The sequence below is a fragment of the Myotis myotis genome, unplaced genomic scaffold, assembly GCF_014108235.1.
Source record: "Myotis myotis isolate mMyoMyo1 unplaced genomic scaffold, mMyoMyo1.p scaffold_m19_p_8, whole genome shotgun sequence".
Classification (NCBI taxonomy): Eukaryota; Metazoa; Chordata; class Mammalia; order Chiroptera; family Vespertilionidae; genus Myotis; species Myotis myotis.
This window is the reverse complement of record NW_023416390.1, coordinates 21796456-21810195: the sequence shown is the minus strand read 5'-3', so window position 1 is coordinate 21810195 and position 13740 is coordinate 21796456. Positions and strand designations below refer to the sequence as shown.

At 55.5% G+C, this 13740-nt stretch overlaps 3 protein-coding genes across 6 annotated transcripts in view; 1 reads left to right on the top strand and 2 right to left on the bottom strand.

Moving 5' to 3' along the window:
• PNKD (PNKD metallo-beta-lactamase domain containing) overlaps positions 1–3514 on the bottom strand; it is a 70445-nt gene extending 66931 nt beyond the window's left edge. Inside the window, exons 1-3 of one of the 2 annotated variants that reach the window (XM_036320505.1) lie at positions 3284–3416; positions 2359–2527; positions 458–885 (exon numbers count right to left, since the gene is read on the bottom strand). In XM_036320505.1, coding sequence (XP_036176398.1) covers positions 693–885; positions 2359–2527; positions 3284–3350 — 429 coding nt within the window. In that variant the 5' untranslated portion in view covers positions 3351–3416 and the 3' untranslated portion in view covers positions 458–692. Of the gene's footprint in view, positions 1–457; positions 886–2358; positions 2528–3283 lie in introns of those variants that run through there. The other variant, XM_036320503.1, reaches the window with a different exon arrangement.
• A 196-nt stretch (positions 3515–3710) lies between these two features.
• LOC118661950 (angio associated migratory cell protein) lies at positions 3711–8645 on the top strand. Its single transcript, XM_036320502.1, has 11 exons — positions 3711–3916; positions 4344–4499; positions 5167–5286; positions 5768–5907; positions 6160–6304; positions 6585–6668; positions 6783–6898; positions 7051–7154; positions 7306–7396; positions 7556–7710; positions 8165–8645. Exons 1-11 carry the CDS (start codon positions 3796–3798, stop codon positions 8238–8240), a joined length of 1308 nt encoding a protein of 435 aa, XP_036176395.1. The 5' UTR covers positions 3711–3795; the 3' UTR covers positions 8241–8645.
• A 246-nt stretch (positions 8646–8891) lies between these two features.
• GPBAR1 (G protein-coupled bile acid receptor 1) lies at positions 8892–13555 on the bottom strand. Of its 3 annotated transcripts, none has more exons than XM_036320507.1 (2): positions 11618–13555; positions 8892–11155 (listed from the first exon to the last, which is right to left on the bottom strand). In XM_036320507.1, exon 2 carries the CDS (start codon positions 10014–10016, stop codon positions 9024–9026), a length of 993 nt encoding a protein of 330 aa, XP_036176400.1. In that variant the 5' UTR covers positions 10017–11155; positions 11618–13555; the 3' UTR covers positions 8892–9023. The 3 variants fall into 3 exon arrangements, with proteins under 3 accessions (XP_036176400.1, XP_036176399.1, XP_036176401.1); XM_036320506.1 differs by having other exon boundaries at positions 8892–10562; XM_036320508.1 differs by having other exon boundaries at positions 8892–10061.
• Between the last annotated feature and the right edge of the window lie 185 nt (positions 13556–13740).

The window sequence follows — 13740 nt, the reverse complement described above, 5'->3', positions numbered from 1 at the left end:
CCCTGGTATGGAGATAAGAAACGCCCTAACCTTTGGAATAGAAATTGATAGGATTAAAATCAACAGGTATAAATACAGATGTAATAAGACAATAACAAACAGAACTTGGCTGGAGATCCTGGCTAGAGAACCCAACTATGCTGATCAACTGAATGCCAACTCCGTCCACACCTTTGGGAACCCCTGGATCTGCTGGGGCTGGACCCCAGCAACCCTCAATGCCCTCTTTGATTGTTCTTTATTTATTTGTTCAAAGCTGAGAAAGACCCCACCCTCCTGGCCAGCAGCTCTGAGGACTTGGTCTCCAGGGCCTGCATCTAGACTTGTTGCTTAAGTCTCTGTGGTTTCCCCAACCATTAATCGGGAACACTGAATGCTTCAATGAGACAGCTCACATGAGTAGCCGTCCCCGCCCTCTGCCCCTCCCATCCCAAGGGACTCAAAAATCCAGTCCTGGTTCCTTTCCACTCACACACTCAATAACTTTATTTGCCTTTGGCTGGTTTCTCAGGGAGGGGAGGGAGAGCGGAGGAGGGAGGTGGGGTGGGGGGAGATGAGGGCTGGCAGCAGCCTGGGCTTCATACGCCCTCTGGTGGACCTTAGAGGCAAGGACTAGAATTGCAGCCAAACCCAAAGGATTTCGTGCTCTCGAGGCCAGTCAATACAATCTAGGGGGAGGGCTGCAGTGTTCCTCAGGTCTGCACCCCAGACCCAGCTTCAGGAGACTGGGCATGTTGGGAGGAGGCCCTGAATCTCTGGCTCTCATACTCGCCCGTGTTGGATGCCCGCATGTTCTGCCGAGCCTTCATCTGCTTCAAACGATTCTTGTCCACTTCCCGCTTGGTGAGGATGAAGAGGAGGATACCACAGGGGAAGCCGATGGCCCTAGGGGTGGGGAGATGTGCACGGGGTTTGGGGAGGGGCCACGCCTGAGTTAGAGAGGCTGGGGGAAATCTCATTCCAGCTTCATTGATCTCATGAACACTGCAATACCTCTTGTATCTATTTAGCCTCCTCGTTGGCTGCTGGAGGGCCCTACACAAATCAGCTCCTGCTGCTACTCTGCTTAAATCTCATAACAGCTCTCCATCACTTCCCTGCCAAGTCCAAACACCCAGGCATGGCACAAAAGGCCCAGTGTAGGTGGGTCTCTGCCCACTTCTACATTCCTTTCTCCTGTAGCCTGACACCTCTCAACATGAGCCCTGCAAGCCTGCAAGCCTACTATACAGTCTATGCATGATTCCCCAGATGGCCCATCCTCTTTCCCTTTTCAATTCTTGGCAAAGTTTCTCTCTGCCTGAACTGCCCAACAACCTCTCCCAGAGTACCCTTCTTAATCTGAGTAACTGCTACTTGGTGTGGGGAGAAAGGGCATGGAGTCAAAAGACCTGGTAAGAATCTCAGCTCTGAGCCTCAGTTCTCTCATCCGTGAAATGGGGATGTAATATTTATCAAAGACTAAAACCTTATACTGTAAAGTCCTGGAACACCCAAGGCGCTGGAAAAAAAAAAAAGTAATTTCCCACCCTGATGGGTGTGGCTCAGTTTGTTGGGTGTCATCCCATGCACCGAAAGGTTGCTGGTTCAATTCCCCACACATTGATATTTCTCTCTCCCTCAAAACAATCCTTTTTGGGGGCCTTATAGTTATTGACTTTAACTTATTTTTTTGGTTAATCCTCACCCAAGGATATTTTTCCATTGAATTTTAGGGAGAGTGGAAGGGAGGGGGAGAGACAGACAGAAGCATCAATGTGAGAGGTGTATCAATTGGTTGCCTCCCATACTGGGGTTGGGGTGCTGGGGATCGAGTCTGCAACCGAGGTATGTGACCTTGACCAGAACTGAACCAGGGACCCTTCAGTCCAGGGGTCGACACTCTATGCATGGAGCCAAACCAGCTAGGGCTCAAAAAATCTTAAATTTTTTAAAAAAAATTCTGCTAAGATCAGATCCCTTGGAAAAAATTGGTAATTTACTCCTCCTTTTCCTTTAATATTGATCAATGATGTATTTAGGTCAGAGTCAAATCTGAATAACGATGTGTTGAGCACCTTCGAGCTAAAACCCCAACTAGGTCTCACCCCAAGCTCCCCAAAACAGATGAGGCCAGGGAACCAAATTCATATCAGATTAGCTCAGCGTTCTCCACAGAAAACCCACTCTCTCTCCCATTTCACGTACTTTCCCCCCCTTCCCTGCCCCATTCCTCTGAGATTCCAGTCCTTGCAGCCAGCAATTCTGTCCCCACAGCCCCGGATTCAGCTTTCCACCTGAAATGTGGAGAAGTTTCTGGGTTCCGCCCTCCCCCGGTGCCACTCGCTATGGGTGGGCAAAGGGTTAGTTAAAACTCACCAGGCTACTCCCACAGCTTTCATGGGGTTCTTGGCCTTCTTTCTGGGAATGTATTCCAGCTCGGGAGGGAGGGGCTCGGGCTCTTCCTTGCACTCCGGGGAACTGTGGCTCTGCAGCGCCCGGGTCCTGCTCTGGGCCGCTTTGTTAGCGGCGGCTCCTGCGAGAATCCCTGTTGGGCAGAGAATGTGAAGGTCAGGCGGAGGAGCAGGTGGACGCCTGGGAAGGAGAGGCTGCGATCTGAGGAAGAGAAGTGACTGCAGTGTGGTGTCACAAGTGCCAGGGAGAATCCGACGGGAAATGGGAACATCGCCACGGAGGGGACACCTTTGGGAAGCCACCTCCACGTCACTGTGGGCGCTTCGCCCTGGTGCCGGGAGAGCGAGCTCCGCTCCTTGGGAGACGGGGCGGGAAGGACCGCAGTGGGACTCACAGGAGCCGTAGGGAGGAACTTCGCGGGAATGTTTTCAAACCGCAGAAACGGTAGCACGGAAAGGGAGCTTAGAGGTGGTCTGCTCCGTGCCCCCCGATTCATAGAAGAGGAAACGGAAGCCCAGAGAGAGACGGACGACTCGCCCAAGGTCACACGGCTAATTATCCGGGGCTAGAACCCGAGCCTCCAGCAGCTCAGGACTCGCCTCTGCACTGCGGTGAGTGTCCAACACCTGGAGCGCGGGAGCCTAGAAGGCTTCCTTGGGACGCCCTCTCGCAGCGAGGACACGGGGGCGTGTGTAAGCCGACGGCAGAGGGGCGGACTGGGTGACCTCGAGAGACCACCTTATAGCCCCTCAACTCTTTCACCCCGCAGAGGGGTGCGAGCAGGAATCGACAGCCCTGACCTCCTGCTATAGCCGGGCTGGATGTAAAAGGAAAAAAAAGGGAGGGGGATCCCCTGCAACCCTGCCCTCCCCGGGGTCCCTCTCCTTACCCCGGAGGACGCGGGCATTCCTCGCCCCCCGGCCCTTCAGCGCCGTAGCAGCCACCACCGCCGCCATGTTCAGATCCCACCCCCCTACACCGCGGTCCCCGCCGGGAATTGTAGTTTGCGTAAGGGGCCTCCCCCGCTCCTTCCGTCCCGCCTACAGACCAGAAACTACATCTCCCCAAAGCCCTCGGAACGGACCGGCCGAACTACTCCTCCCAGGAGACCCGGAGGCGCGCACGCTCGCTTGTTTCCCTTCTGCCAGGGGCGGAGTCAGGTCGGGCGGAGTTTGGGTTCCCTCTGCCACGCCCCGTCCCTTTCCCAACCCTGCTCTATGATTGGTGGTTAGGCTATCAGCCCTTTTTCTGATTGGCCAAACGGCTGTCGCTCTCCCTTTCCGGAGAGTTGCTTACGCCTATTTCCTCCCGGGGAGGAGGGGCCCGAGTTCCGCGTCGTCGCGCAGCGCTGACTCTGGGAGGCGTTTGGGCCCAGAGAAGTGGATCGGCTGCTTTCGCCGCATGGAATCCGAATCGGAAAGCGGGGCTGCCGCTGACACCCCCCCACTGGAGACCCTAAGCTTCCATGGTGATGAAGAGATTATCGAGGTGGTAGAACTGGATCCCGGTCCGCCGGACCCGGGTGAGAATGGCCGGTCCCGGCCGTGGGGCAGGAGGCGCTCACCCCTGGCCTATGACCCCAGCTTCCCCCCCTCCCCTCCACACCCTACCGGTCATTCCTACCGACTTTCTGCGCCCTTCCCCCTCCTCCCACCCCCACCCTTAGTGCTCGGGCCTGGCCGGGTGGGGGTTCCCCTGACGCCTCCTCCGGCCCTTCCCCTCGCACACCCCCTTCCCGTCATCCCCTCGGTCCTCCTCTCCAGTCCCTGGCCAACGCCAGGTACGCAGCCGGCTCCTGCCCTCGTCCCACACACCTTCTCGGCCTCGCTTCATCCCATTCGTCTGCCCTCACTCTCTTGCCACATGATGCACCCCAGCACTCCCCACACTTGTCACCATCCCTCTTCCCGCCTGCTGAGCCCCATTTTTTGACCCTCTGACCAATGCAGATGATCTAGCCCAGGAGATGGAAGATGTGGACTTTGAGGAAGAGGAGGAAGAGGAAGAGGGCAACGAGGAGGGCTGGGTTCTGGAACCCCAGGAAGGGGTGGTGGGCAGCATGGAGGGCCCAGACGACAGCGAGGTCACCTTTGCACTGCACTCAGGTAGGTCTCTGCGGAGATCCGTCCTACACTCAGGCCGGGCGGGCATCTGAGCATCGCATCCTGAGGGAACCGCTGGCCCCGGTCTGGAGGAACTCGCGGGCAGGGGGCAGTGTGGTGGCATGGCGGGGAGCCTGGCCCCTGGAGTCAGCCGAGAAACCTGTGTTCAAATCTTACCTCTGCTCCTTACCAATTTACCATCTGTATTAAGCTCCCTGGGTCTTAGTTTTCTTTTAAAACGTTACTTTGGTGTCAGTTACACTGAGCATATTTTATGTAACCCTCCAATGTGAGCTCTTAATGAGGAGCCAGTAGCATGATGTTCTCCTCCCTCTGTTTGTACCCAGCCTGGTGGCATCCCATGCGGAGAGCTGTAAGCCCTGCACGTACACTTTCCTGTTGTCCATGGCATCCGTGTGGGTGGTGAAGGGTGCAGCATCCTAAGGGGGCATCTGCTCTGGAGAAGGATTTGGAGCGTGGCGAGCTCGGGGAGGGGTTTCTCCAACCATCTGATGCTTGAAACTTAGAAGGAACTTGGATGCATCCTTCTTTTCCAGGAGGAAAGACGTGCTTCTTTGGGTGGGAGGGGGTGGGCTTCCTGCCGGTCCCGAAGGACAGAACCCTAGGTGGGAGCCCCCTCCCCTTACTTGTGAAATATCTCTTGGGACAGCATCTGTGTTTTGTGTGAGCCTGGACCCCAAGACCAACACATTGGCGGTGACGGGGGGTGAAGATGACAAAGCCTTCGTGTGGAGGCTCAGCGATGGGGAGCTGCTCTTTGAGTGTGCAGGTGAGGGGGCCCCGCTGAGGTCGTGTCCCTTTGGAAGTCCTCCGGGACTAGCCTGCAGAAGTTGTGCATCTCACAGCCATTTATTGACTCTGAAGAGGAATAGCATAGTCTGCTGTGGATATAGGGGAGGGAGGCACTAATTGGGCAAGGGAGTCTGGGAAAGGCTTGAGAGGAGGAGACACAGGCTGACGTAGGGGTATTTGGGAAGAGGGAAGGATGTGGGTATTCTAGGCAGAGGTGCAGAATGGACAAAAGGGTAAGACGTAGGCCTAGGCTACATGTGGTTGAGTGGAGGGCCAGCATTGTCTTCCGTGGGGAGACCTGGGTGTGTTGATTCCTGCAACTACAATGAATTCGGTCACCTATTCTGCTGGGACCCACTCTTGTTTTCTCTCAGCTGGTCCTTTCAGAGGCCAGATACCCAGGTCATGTGCCCCCAGCACTAGGTGCCCTGATGTTCTCTTTCTGGTTTTTTTTGAAGGCCATAAGGACTCTGTGACTTGTGCTGGTTTCAGCCATGACTCCACCCTAGTGGCCACAGGGGACATGAGTGGCCTCTTGAAAGTGTGGCAGGTGGACACCAAGGAGGAGGTCTGGTCCTTTGAAGCAGGAGACCTGGAGGTGATTAGGGTGGATTCAACTCAGGGGCCTTGGTTGGTAGTGGGTGAGAGCTTGGAGCTTCGCCTCCACCTTTACTAGACCAAGCCATCTCTAAGCCAGTGCACTCTGAAGGTACAGCAAGAATATCTGTGCCTGTTACCTAGACTGTCCCCCCTAACTCAGAAGCAGGGGCAGCTTGGTGGGGCTCAGAAGACAGGTTCCTAGGTGGGATGGGGTGATGGGCCTCCCTGCTGACTCTTTCTCCCTGTCCAGTGGATGGAGTGGCACCCTCGGGCACCTATCCTACTGGCGGGCACTGCTGATGGCAACACCTGGATGTGGAAGGTCCCCAGTGGTGACTGCAAGACCTTCCAGGGTCCCAACTGCCCAGCCACCTGTGGCCGAGTCCTCCCTGATGGTGAGATAAGCTCCCCTGAGTGTCCGTTCTTGAGTGCAGAGAGGTTGGGCACAAGGCTCAGAGTGCGGGCTCAGCAGCACTGACCTCATAGGCCCCAGAGCAGTCAGCTCCCTCTTGTCCATCCTGAACTGAGTCTCCTCTGCTGGGTCCTGGGTGTGTTTGTCCCCTCCCTTTCTTGTCTCCCTCTCTTGGCTCCCACCCATACCCACAATTCCCTTGTTGGGTATGTCTGAGTGTGTGGTCTGTCCTTCTGTCTTCATCTGTACTTTTGGCCCTTTAGGGAAGAGAGCTGTGGTCGGCTATGAAGATGGCACCATCAGGATTTGGGACCTGAAGCAGGGAAACCCTATCCATGTACTAAAAGGTATCAGAATTGGGGGACGTGTTACCCTCGGCCTTTGTGGGGCGGGTGGTTAAGACCTGGGACAGGACTCAGGGGACAGGGTGAAGTCTAACTTATCCCTTTGCTCCATCCTAGGGACTGAGGGTCACCAGGGCCCTCTGACCTGTGTTGCCACCAATCAGGATGGCAGCCTGATCCTAACTGGCTCTGTGGATTGCCAGGCCAAGTTGGTCAGTGCCACCACCGGCAAGGTGAGTGGGACCTGAAGCCTTGCTGTGAAGCCTTCCGTTCTTCTCCCCTCCCTTTCTTATCCTTCACTCAACCTCCCTGCCTCTCCACCTTCCTTCTCTATTAGAGGACCATGTTTCTAGGACCTTCTCTGATGCTTTCCTCTGGCTCATAGGTGGTGGGTGTTTTCAGGCCTGAGTCTGTGGCCTCCCAGCCCAACCTGGGAGAAGGGGAGGAGAGCGAGTCCAACTCAGTGGAATCCTTGGGCTTCTGCAGTGTGTGAGTGTGAGCTAAGGCTTAGGCCTGGAGGCCGCCTGGAGATGAGAGGGACTGCGCTTGGGGAGGGGCCTGGGCGGGGAGACCAGGAAGGGACGAAGGGCATGTGGGCCCAGGTCCCTCTGTGAGCTTTGTGGTGCTCCCCTCTACCCAGGATGCCTCTGGCAGCTGTTGGCTACCTGGATGGGACCTTGGCCATCTATGACCTGTCTACGCAGACCCTCAGGCACCAATGTCAGCACCAGGTACAGGCACCCGTGGGGAGGCCCAGGCCTCTGTCAGCATCCACCCCAGACCTGGCTCCTGCTTGGTCCTGTCTATGGTCCACGTTCCCACCCTCCCTCCCTGAGGTGCCTCCTAGCTCTCCTCCTCTCACCTCCACCTTGCCTTTTGTACCCGTGCAGTCGGGCATCGTGCAGTTGCTGTGGGAGGCGGGCACCGCCGTGGTTTACACTTGTAGCCTGGATGGCATCGTGCGCCTCTGGGATGCTCGGACTGGCCGCCTGCTGACTGACTACCGAGGCCACACGGCTGAGATCCTGGACTTTGCCCTCAGCAAGTAAGTGAAATGGGCAAGGGCTGGAGTCTCTGTATTTGGAAGGTGGGGGTAGCATGTGGAGGGCCACACGGAACTGGGGGTGTGGGGGGGCTTCCTGAGAGAAGCTGGGACCCAAGGCCTGGTTGTGGCTTTGGAGGCAGGAGTGCTGGGAAGCCTGAGAGAGTTGCCCTTCTGGTTGACAGTCACTTGCTAGGTCTCATGTCAGTCCCGGGGCTGAGGGGCTGGGACTGCTTCCCCCATATTGTGGTTCCTCTCATTCCCTCGCTGACTGCTGGCTTCACATGTGTTCATTCGACATGGGTGTGTCAGCCTGGTGCTAGGCACCTAGGGCATAGAATTGATGTGCTCCAGAGGACTACTGGGGGTGGGGGTGGGGGGTTGGGGGGCCCTGGGTCATGGGCTTGGGCCAGCCCCAAGGCTCCCATCCCTTCGAGCCTATTCTTTCTGTCCACAGAGATGCCTCCCTGGTGGTGACCACATCAGGAGACCACAAAGCAAAAGTATTTTGTGTCCAGAGACCTGACCGCTAGTGGCTGCAGCCTCTGCTTTGGGTCTGGTGTTGAGGTGAAGGGAGACCCCTCACCAGCAGAGGCAGGAGGGTATGAAGGAAGAGGATGGGAGGGGCCTTGGACTACTTTCCAACCCCTTCACACTGACTTGCCCCTCTGTCCCTTTCTTCTCATAAGAGACCCACCCCTCACCCCTCAGGCCCCTCCTCCTCCCCCAGACCTGGGGGATCTCTCAGAGGGAGGTTCAGACCTCTTTCTCTTTCACTTTCATTTGTGGGTGTGAGTTATGGGGTGCCTATTTGTATGTGGGGAGTAGGTGTTTGAGATGCCTGTTCTTTCCCTTCCCAAGTCTCTGGGGGTGGAAAGGAGGAAGAGAGAGATTAGTTACAGATTTTAAAAATGTAAATAAAATATACTTCCCAGAGACTATGTCTGTGGATTTTGTGGTGGCTGGACCTGAGGAAGAACTGGTGAGGGGCATATCAGGGCGAGGCCCCCACATGTGCTGGACTTCAGCACTCAGCCCGCCCTCCCTGCCGGTGGTGCAGCCTCACCTACAATTGCTGCTCTATCCAGAGTTGGAATCTCCCTTGATTCCCTTATTTTAGGTTCTTTCCACAGCTGTTCTACCTGCCTCTCCCCTTCTGCGATATGGAATGAGATAGCAATAAACTCGGCCAGAGGAGCTTTATTCCACCAATAAAAAAGGGCAGGGTCTCTGATCCTGGGGTGTGCGGACAAGTGGAGACAGGCGTGGCTGAGATGGATGGATGCTTCTAGTAGGAGTAAGTGGAGGCCCTTCCCCTAGTTCAAGTCCAGGTCCATGCTGCTTTGGCTGCTGGTGCAGTAGGCAGTGCCGGGGCCAGGACTGCTCCGGGAGGCTCTTCCCCGCAGCACCCGGCGCCATCTTCGGGCAGCTGCCCTCCAGGGAGCTGTGTAGCGCTGATCACTCAGCCCCATGGCCACAGGCACTGCCGCTGCACTGGCACTGCCCAGTGAAACAAGGGACAACAGAGTTCCAGGCCCCAGCGGTGGGCGCTGCTCATAGGCCAGCACTGAGAGGAGCAAGGTGGCCACGTAGGGTCCCCAGCACAGCCCAAAGAGCAGTGTGGCTCCAGCCTGTGCCCTTGCTTGCCTCCAGGTAAGGGCCCGGGCCAGGGCCGAGGGCACCCCGCGGCACACTGCCCGTTCCTGCCGGCGGATGTCCTGTAGCTGGCGATGGGCAGTGATCAACACACGGGCAGAGAGAAGGGCCGCAGCACCCACGGCAGGCAGCAGCAGCCCATAGACTTCGAGGTAGAGGTAGGGGGCTGGGAAGACAGCCTGGGAGCTGCAGTTGGCACCAGGGGCCCAGTGGTTCCACCCCAGCGCGGGCAGGCTGGTGAAGAGCAGGGGGCCAGCCCAGGTGAGGAGCAGGGCCAGGCGAGTGCTCCCAGGGGCCCGGAGAGGCCGCAGCACTGCCATGTAGCGCTCCCCGTGCACCAGCAGCAGGTTGGCGAGCAGGGAGAGGAAGGAGAAGTTGGGAGCTAAGTAGAGGAAGAGACAGGACCAGTAGCCTCGGCGGCTCTGGCTCCACAGGCCTGGCAGTGTGGGAAGTGCCAGCCCTGTGAGCAGCCCAGCGAGCAGCAGGCTCAGGAAGAAGCAGCCAGCAGGGAGGCTACGCAGGCGGCGGTCCCCGGCAATGCCCACGGCCAGGAGCAGGTTGGCCACGACGATGAGGCTTGCCAGGACCAGGGAGAGCCCAAAGGCTCCCATGGGAACAGCACCGGGCACCTCCCTGGTGCTGTTGGGTGTCATCTTGGGTCTGGGGACAGGGAAAATCTGGAGCAACGGCCGACATGCCTGGACAGGAGATGGGGTGGCTAGAGTTAGGGTGGGGCTGCGGGTCACTGTCCTCTTGGGAATACTTATTAATCTAGAGGTTGCAGCCAAATGGATTAAGCTGTATACACATTTTTTTTTCAATTAATGGCCAATTAAAATTTCTATTTCTGGCTTCTCTTAAGAAATCAGTTGTGGCAATACCTATGTCCTATATGGTAGTGACCAGCTGGAGTGAGGACCTCCCCACAGGCCACTTCACCCATTTCTGTTACCCGCTTGGCCCCCTTGGGCAGCTGTGCTTATGCCTGTTTAAACTGAAAGAATGACCCATCCAGCCCCAAAGCATCTTGCCCACCCCTGCCTCTACTGGCAAGGCCTCTAAACTAGCCAAAAGGGAAGACGGGGTGTGGCTGGTGTAGTGGTCAGCCAAAGCTGACAGCCTCCTCTGGGCTAGGGCCAGGTGCTAGAAGTGGGTGCTCAGGTGCAGGAGAGGGGTCTCTGTCTTCAGATGCTCGAAGCCTGGTGGGAAACCAGAGCATTAGGATTGGGGTGGGGCAGGAGTGAGGCAGAGAGAGGGATCACTAAGCATCAGAGTTAGTGGCGAGGTCAGGGCAATGGTGGCAGCAAGTGGGATGCCCTGTCCCTTGCTCCACCATCCCCATCTGCCCTGTGGCCAGTTGGTTACAGATGAGTGAGCAGCCTCTGGATAGGACTTCCAGCCCATAAACTTGACTCATCTGCACCACTAGCAACAGGTCCCTTCCAGGGAATTGGAGGAGAGAGAGGAGTTGCTGGGGGTAGAAGTGAGTGGGTGGTGGGGCGGGGGGTGCGTGGGGAGGTTGGAGGAGGATTGGCAGTGAATGCGGAGATGCCAGCAGCAAGGAGGACACCTCCCACACCCTGAGGCTGAAGCTGACCCCCAGGAAAGGGGAGAGGAGCTGCTGGACAGGGCTGGCCTCTTTGCAGCTCTGCTCTGTCCCTGTCCTTTCCTTCACTTGGCTCCTTGTTTTCAGCCCGCCAGCACCCCGGCCCCACGGCTACATCGGGAAACAGGGAGGGGTCCTGGATCCTGTGGGAACGCCTGCTTCTGTCCATGGGAGCAGCTGCTGTTGCTAGGATTAAAGTCAATAAGGAAAGGATTCCTACTGCCCCCTCCGACAGCCGCCCTGACTCAGGAGAAGCTGAGGCCCCCACGCCGGGCCTCCAAGCTGCTGCACCCTTCCCCCCCCTCCCGTTTTCTCTTCCTCAATCTTCCCTTTGCCCCCAACTCAGGACATCTTTTCTTTTCAGCAGCCCTCCAGTTTCTGTTCCCCTTTGTCCCTGCATGTCAACTTGATTAAACCCCACAAGACCTCAGGGTACCTTACTTCCAACCTAGCCTCTGGCTCCTGGGCTGGAGCTCCAGCCCTCCTGAGTGAGTCCCCTACCCCACCAGAGCAGCAAGAAGGGAAGGGCCAGCCCCAGGAGCGACTTCCCAGTGGTGTGTGGGTAGTGTGACCCTGCTGGCTCTGGTGGCAATGGCTTCTTCAGGGTTGGGGCTGAGGTCTGGGGTGGGGAGGGGCATAGCGACTCACATGGCAGTTGGAGACAGGCGCTCCTCAGCCTGGCCTGGCCTGTTTCAGGGAACTGCTGCAGCTGACCTTGCAGGGCCTCTGGAGATGTCTGATGTCCCGGCCGCGGAGAGCATGGTGCCTCCACTCTGGGATAGCAGGGCCCCAGGCTCGTAGCTGCCCCGGCTCTGCTCCTGCCTGGGTTCTGGGAGGATGGAACTGTGGCCACGGGGCTTAGCCTGGCCCCGCCTCTGAGGGTGGGACCTGGCACACCCCGGCTTTAGCAAATGGGAGGCCTTCCTCCTCTCCTGCTGGACCCGAGCTTCCCCTTTCCAGCTACTGGCTATAGCTTCACTTAGGGGGCAGATCCTCTCTCAGGTCACTCAGTTTGGAGACCCCTCTCCTGATACTGCCTAGCTCAGCGGTTCTCAACCTGTGGGTCGCGACCCCTTTGGCGGTCGAACGACCCTTTCACAGGGGTCACCTAAGACCATCCTGCATATCAGGTATTTACATTACGATTCATAACAGTAGCAACATTACAGTTAGGAAGTAGCAACAAAAATAATTTTATGGTTGGGTCACAACATGAGGAACTGTATTTAAAGGGCCAGAAGGTTGAGAACCACTGGCCTAGCTGATCTGAGAAATGCATTCCCTAGTGAATGATTTCCTTCTACCCCTCCCCACTTTCTGCCCCAGCTAATACATTTACATTTTATGAGCTTTATACTGGAGTGGCCAGCCAGCTGACAGCATATTGAGCTCCATAATCCTACCTGTCTGCCAAAGGGGAGTGTGTGTGTAATGGTGGCAGTAGGGGGTAGGGGTTGAGTATCTTCACTGCCCCCCATCGTATTGCCTGGTGGACCTTTCAGATTATAAAGCCAGCCTTGCCTTCTAGAATCTGGAGTCATTCCGCATTTTCCTCAGCTACTTTGTGAGTCAAGTTGTGGGCTACAAGCTCAAATAGCTCTGGGGTGTGATATTGGGCAAGCTACCTCTGGGCTCCAATTTTCCCACCTGTAAAATGGGGAAGAAAGAAAGCTACTCTTAGGGTTGTTGTGGAAAATGTTATGGGCCTGTACAATGAATGTATTTATAAGTGGAACAACAAATCAATGTTTTTCTCTCACTCTCCCCCTCCTTCGATGAATAAGAGGCACAAGCCAGTGTTGGAATCAGAAAGCCTGGCTTTGGATCTCAGAATCCTGGCTGAGATCCTATTTTTTTAGCTGTATAAATTTGGGCAAGTTAACAAAGTTCTCTTGCCTTAGTTTCCTTATCTGCAAAATGGGGCTCACATTGTACTCACCCATTGAGACTAAATGAAATATGTGATAAAAACTTAGATCAGTGCTTGGCACATAAGCACTCAATGAAAGGTAGCAGTTAATAACATTATTAGGATTTCTGCCCTTCTCTGCATGTCCCTTCCCTCCAGCCAATCCTCCCCTCTAAGAAAGAACTTCCCTGAGAAAAGCAGATTACCTATGAAAAGCAAGAGGGCAGTGACGCTTTTGCTCCACAGGGAAACTAAGTACAATCACGTGTCACTTAACAACAGGGATACATTCTGAAAAATGGGTTGTTAGCCGATCTCGTCGTTACGGAAATACCATAGAATTTAGTTACACAAACCTATATGGTATAGCCTACCACTCACCTAGGGTTAGTATAGCTTATAGCTCTGTAGGGAAGGAAAAATAATTTTCCCTCTACCTTCTGGACTCTTGGCTGAGACATTCCTTTACTAAGAGACACATTAACAAGAGAAAACATTTGATAACATGCGTACTTGGGAGCTAGGAGTTACCCAGGGAAACTGAGTAACTCACCAGAATGCCTGAAACCATCACCTTAAATACCATCTTTAGCTTAAGACAAAGGATGTTGGGCAGTGGTTCTCAACCTTGGCTGCACATTAGAATCACCTGGGAATCTTTTTAAAATCCTGATTTCTGGGGGGGAAAAATTAAAAAAAAATCCTGATTTCTGGGCCTCATCCTTCGGAAATTGTTTCTTTGTTACTAATGTTGTGGCCCCACCCCATAACAAAGAAACAGAATTTCCGGAGGATGAGGCCCAGAAATCAGGATTTTAAAAAGATTCCCAGGTGATTCTAATGTGCAGCCAAGGTTGAGAAC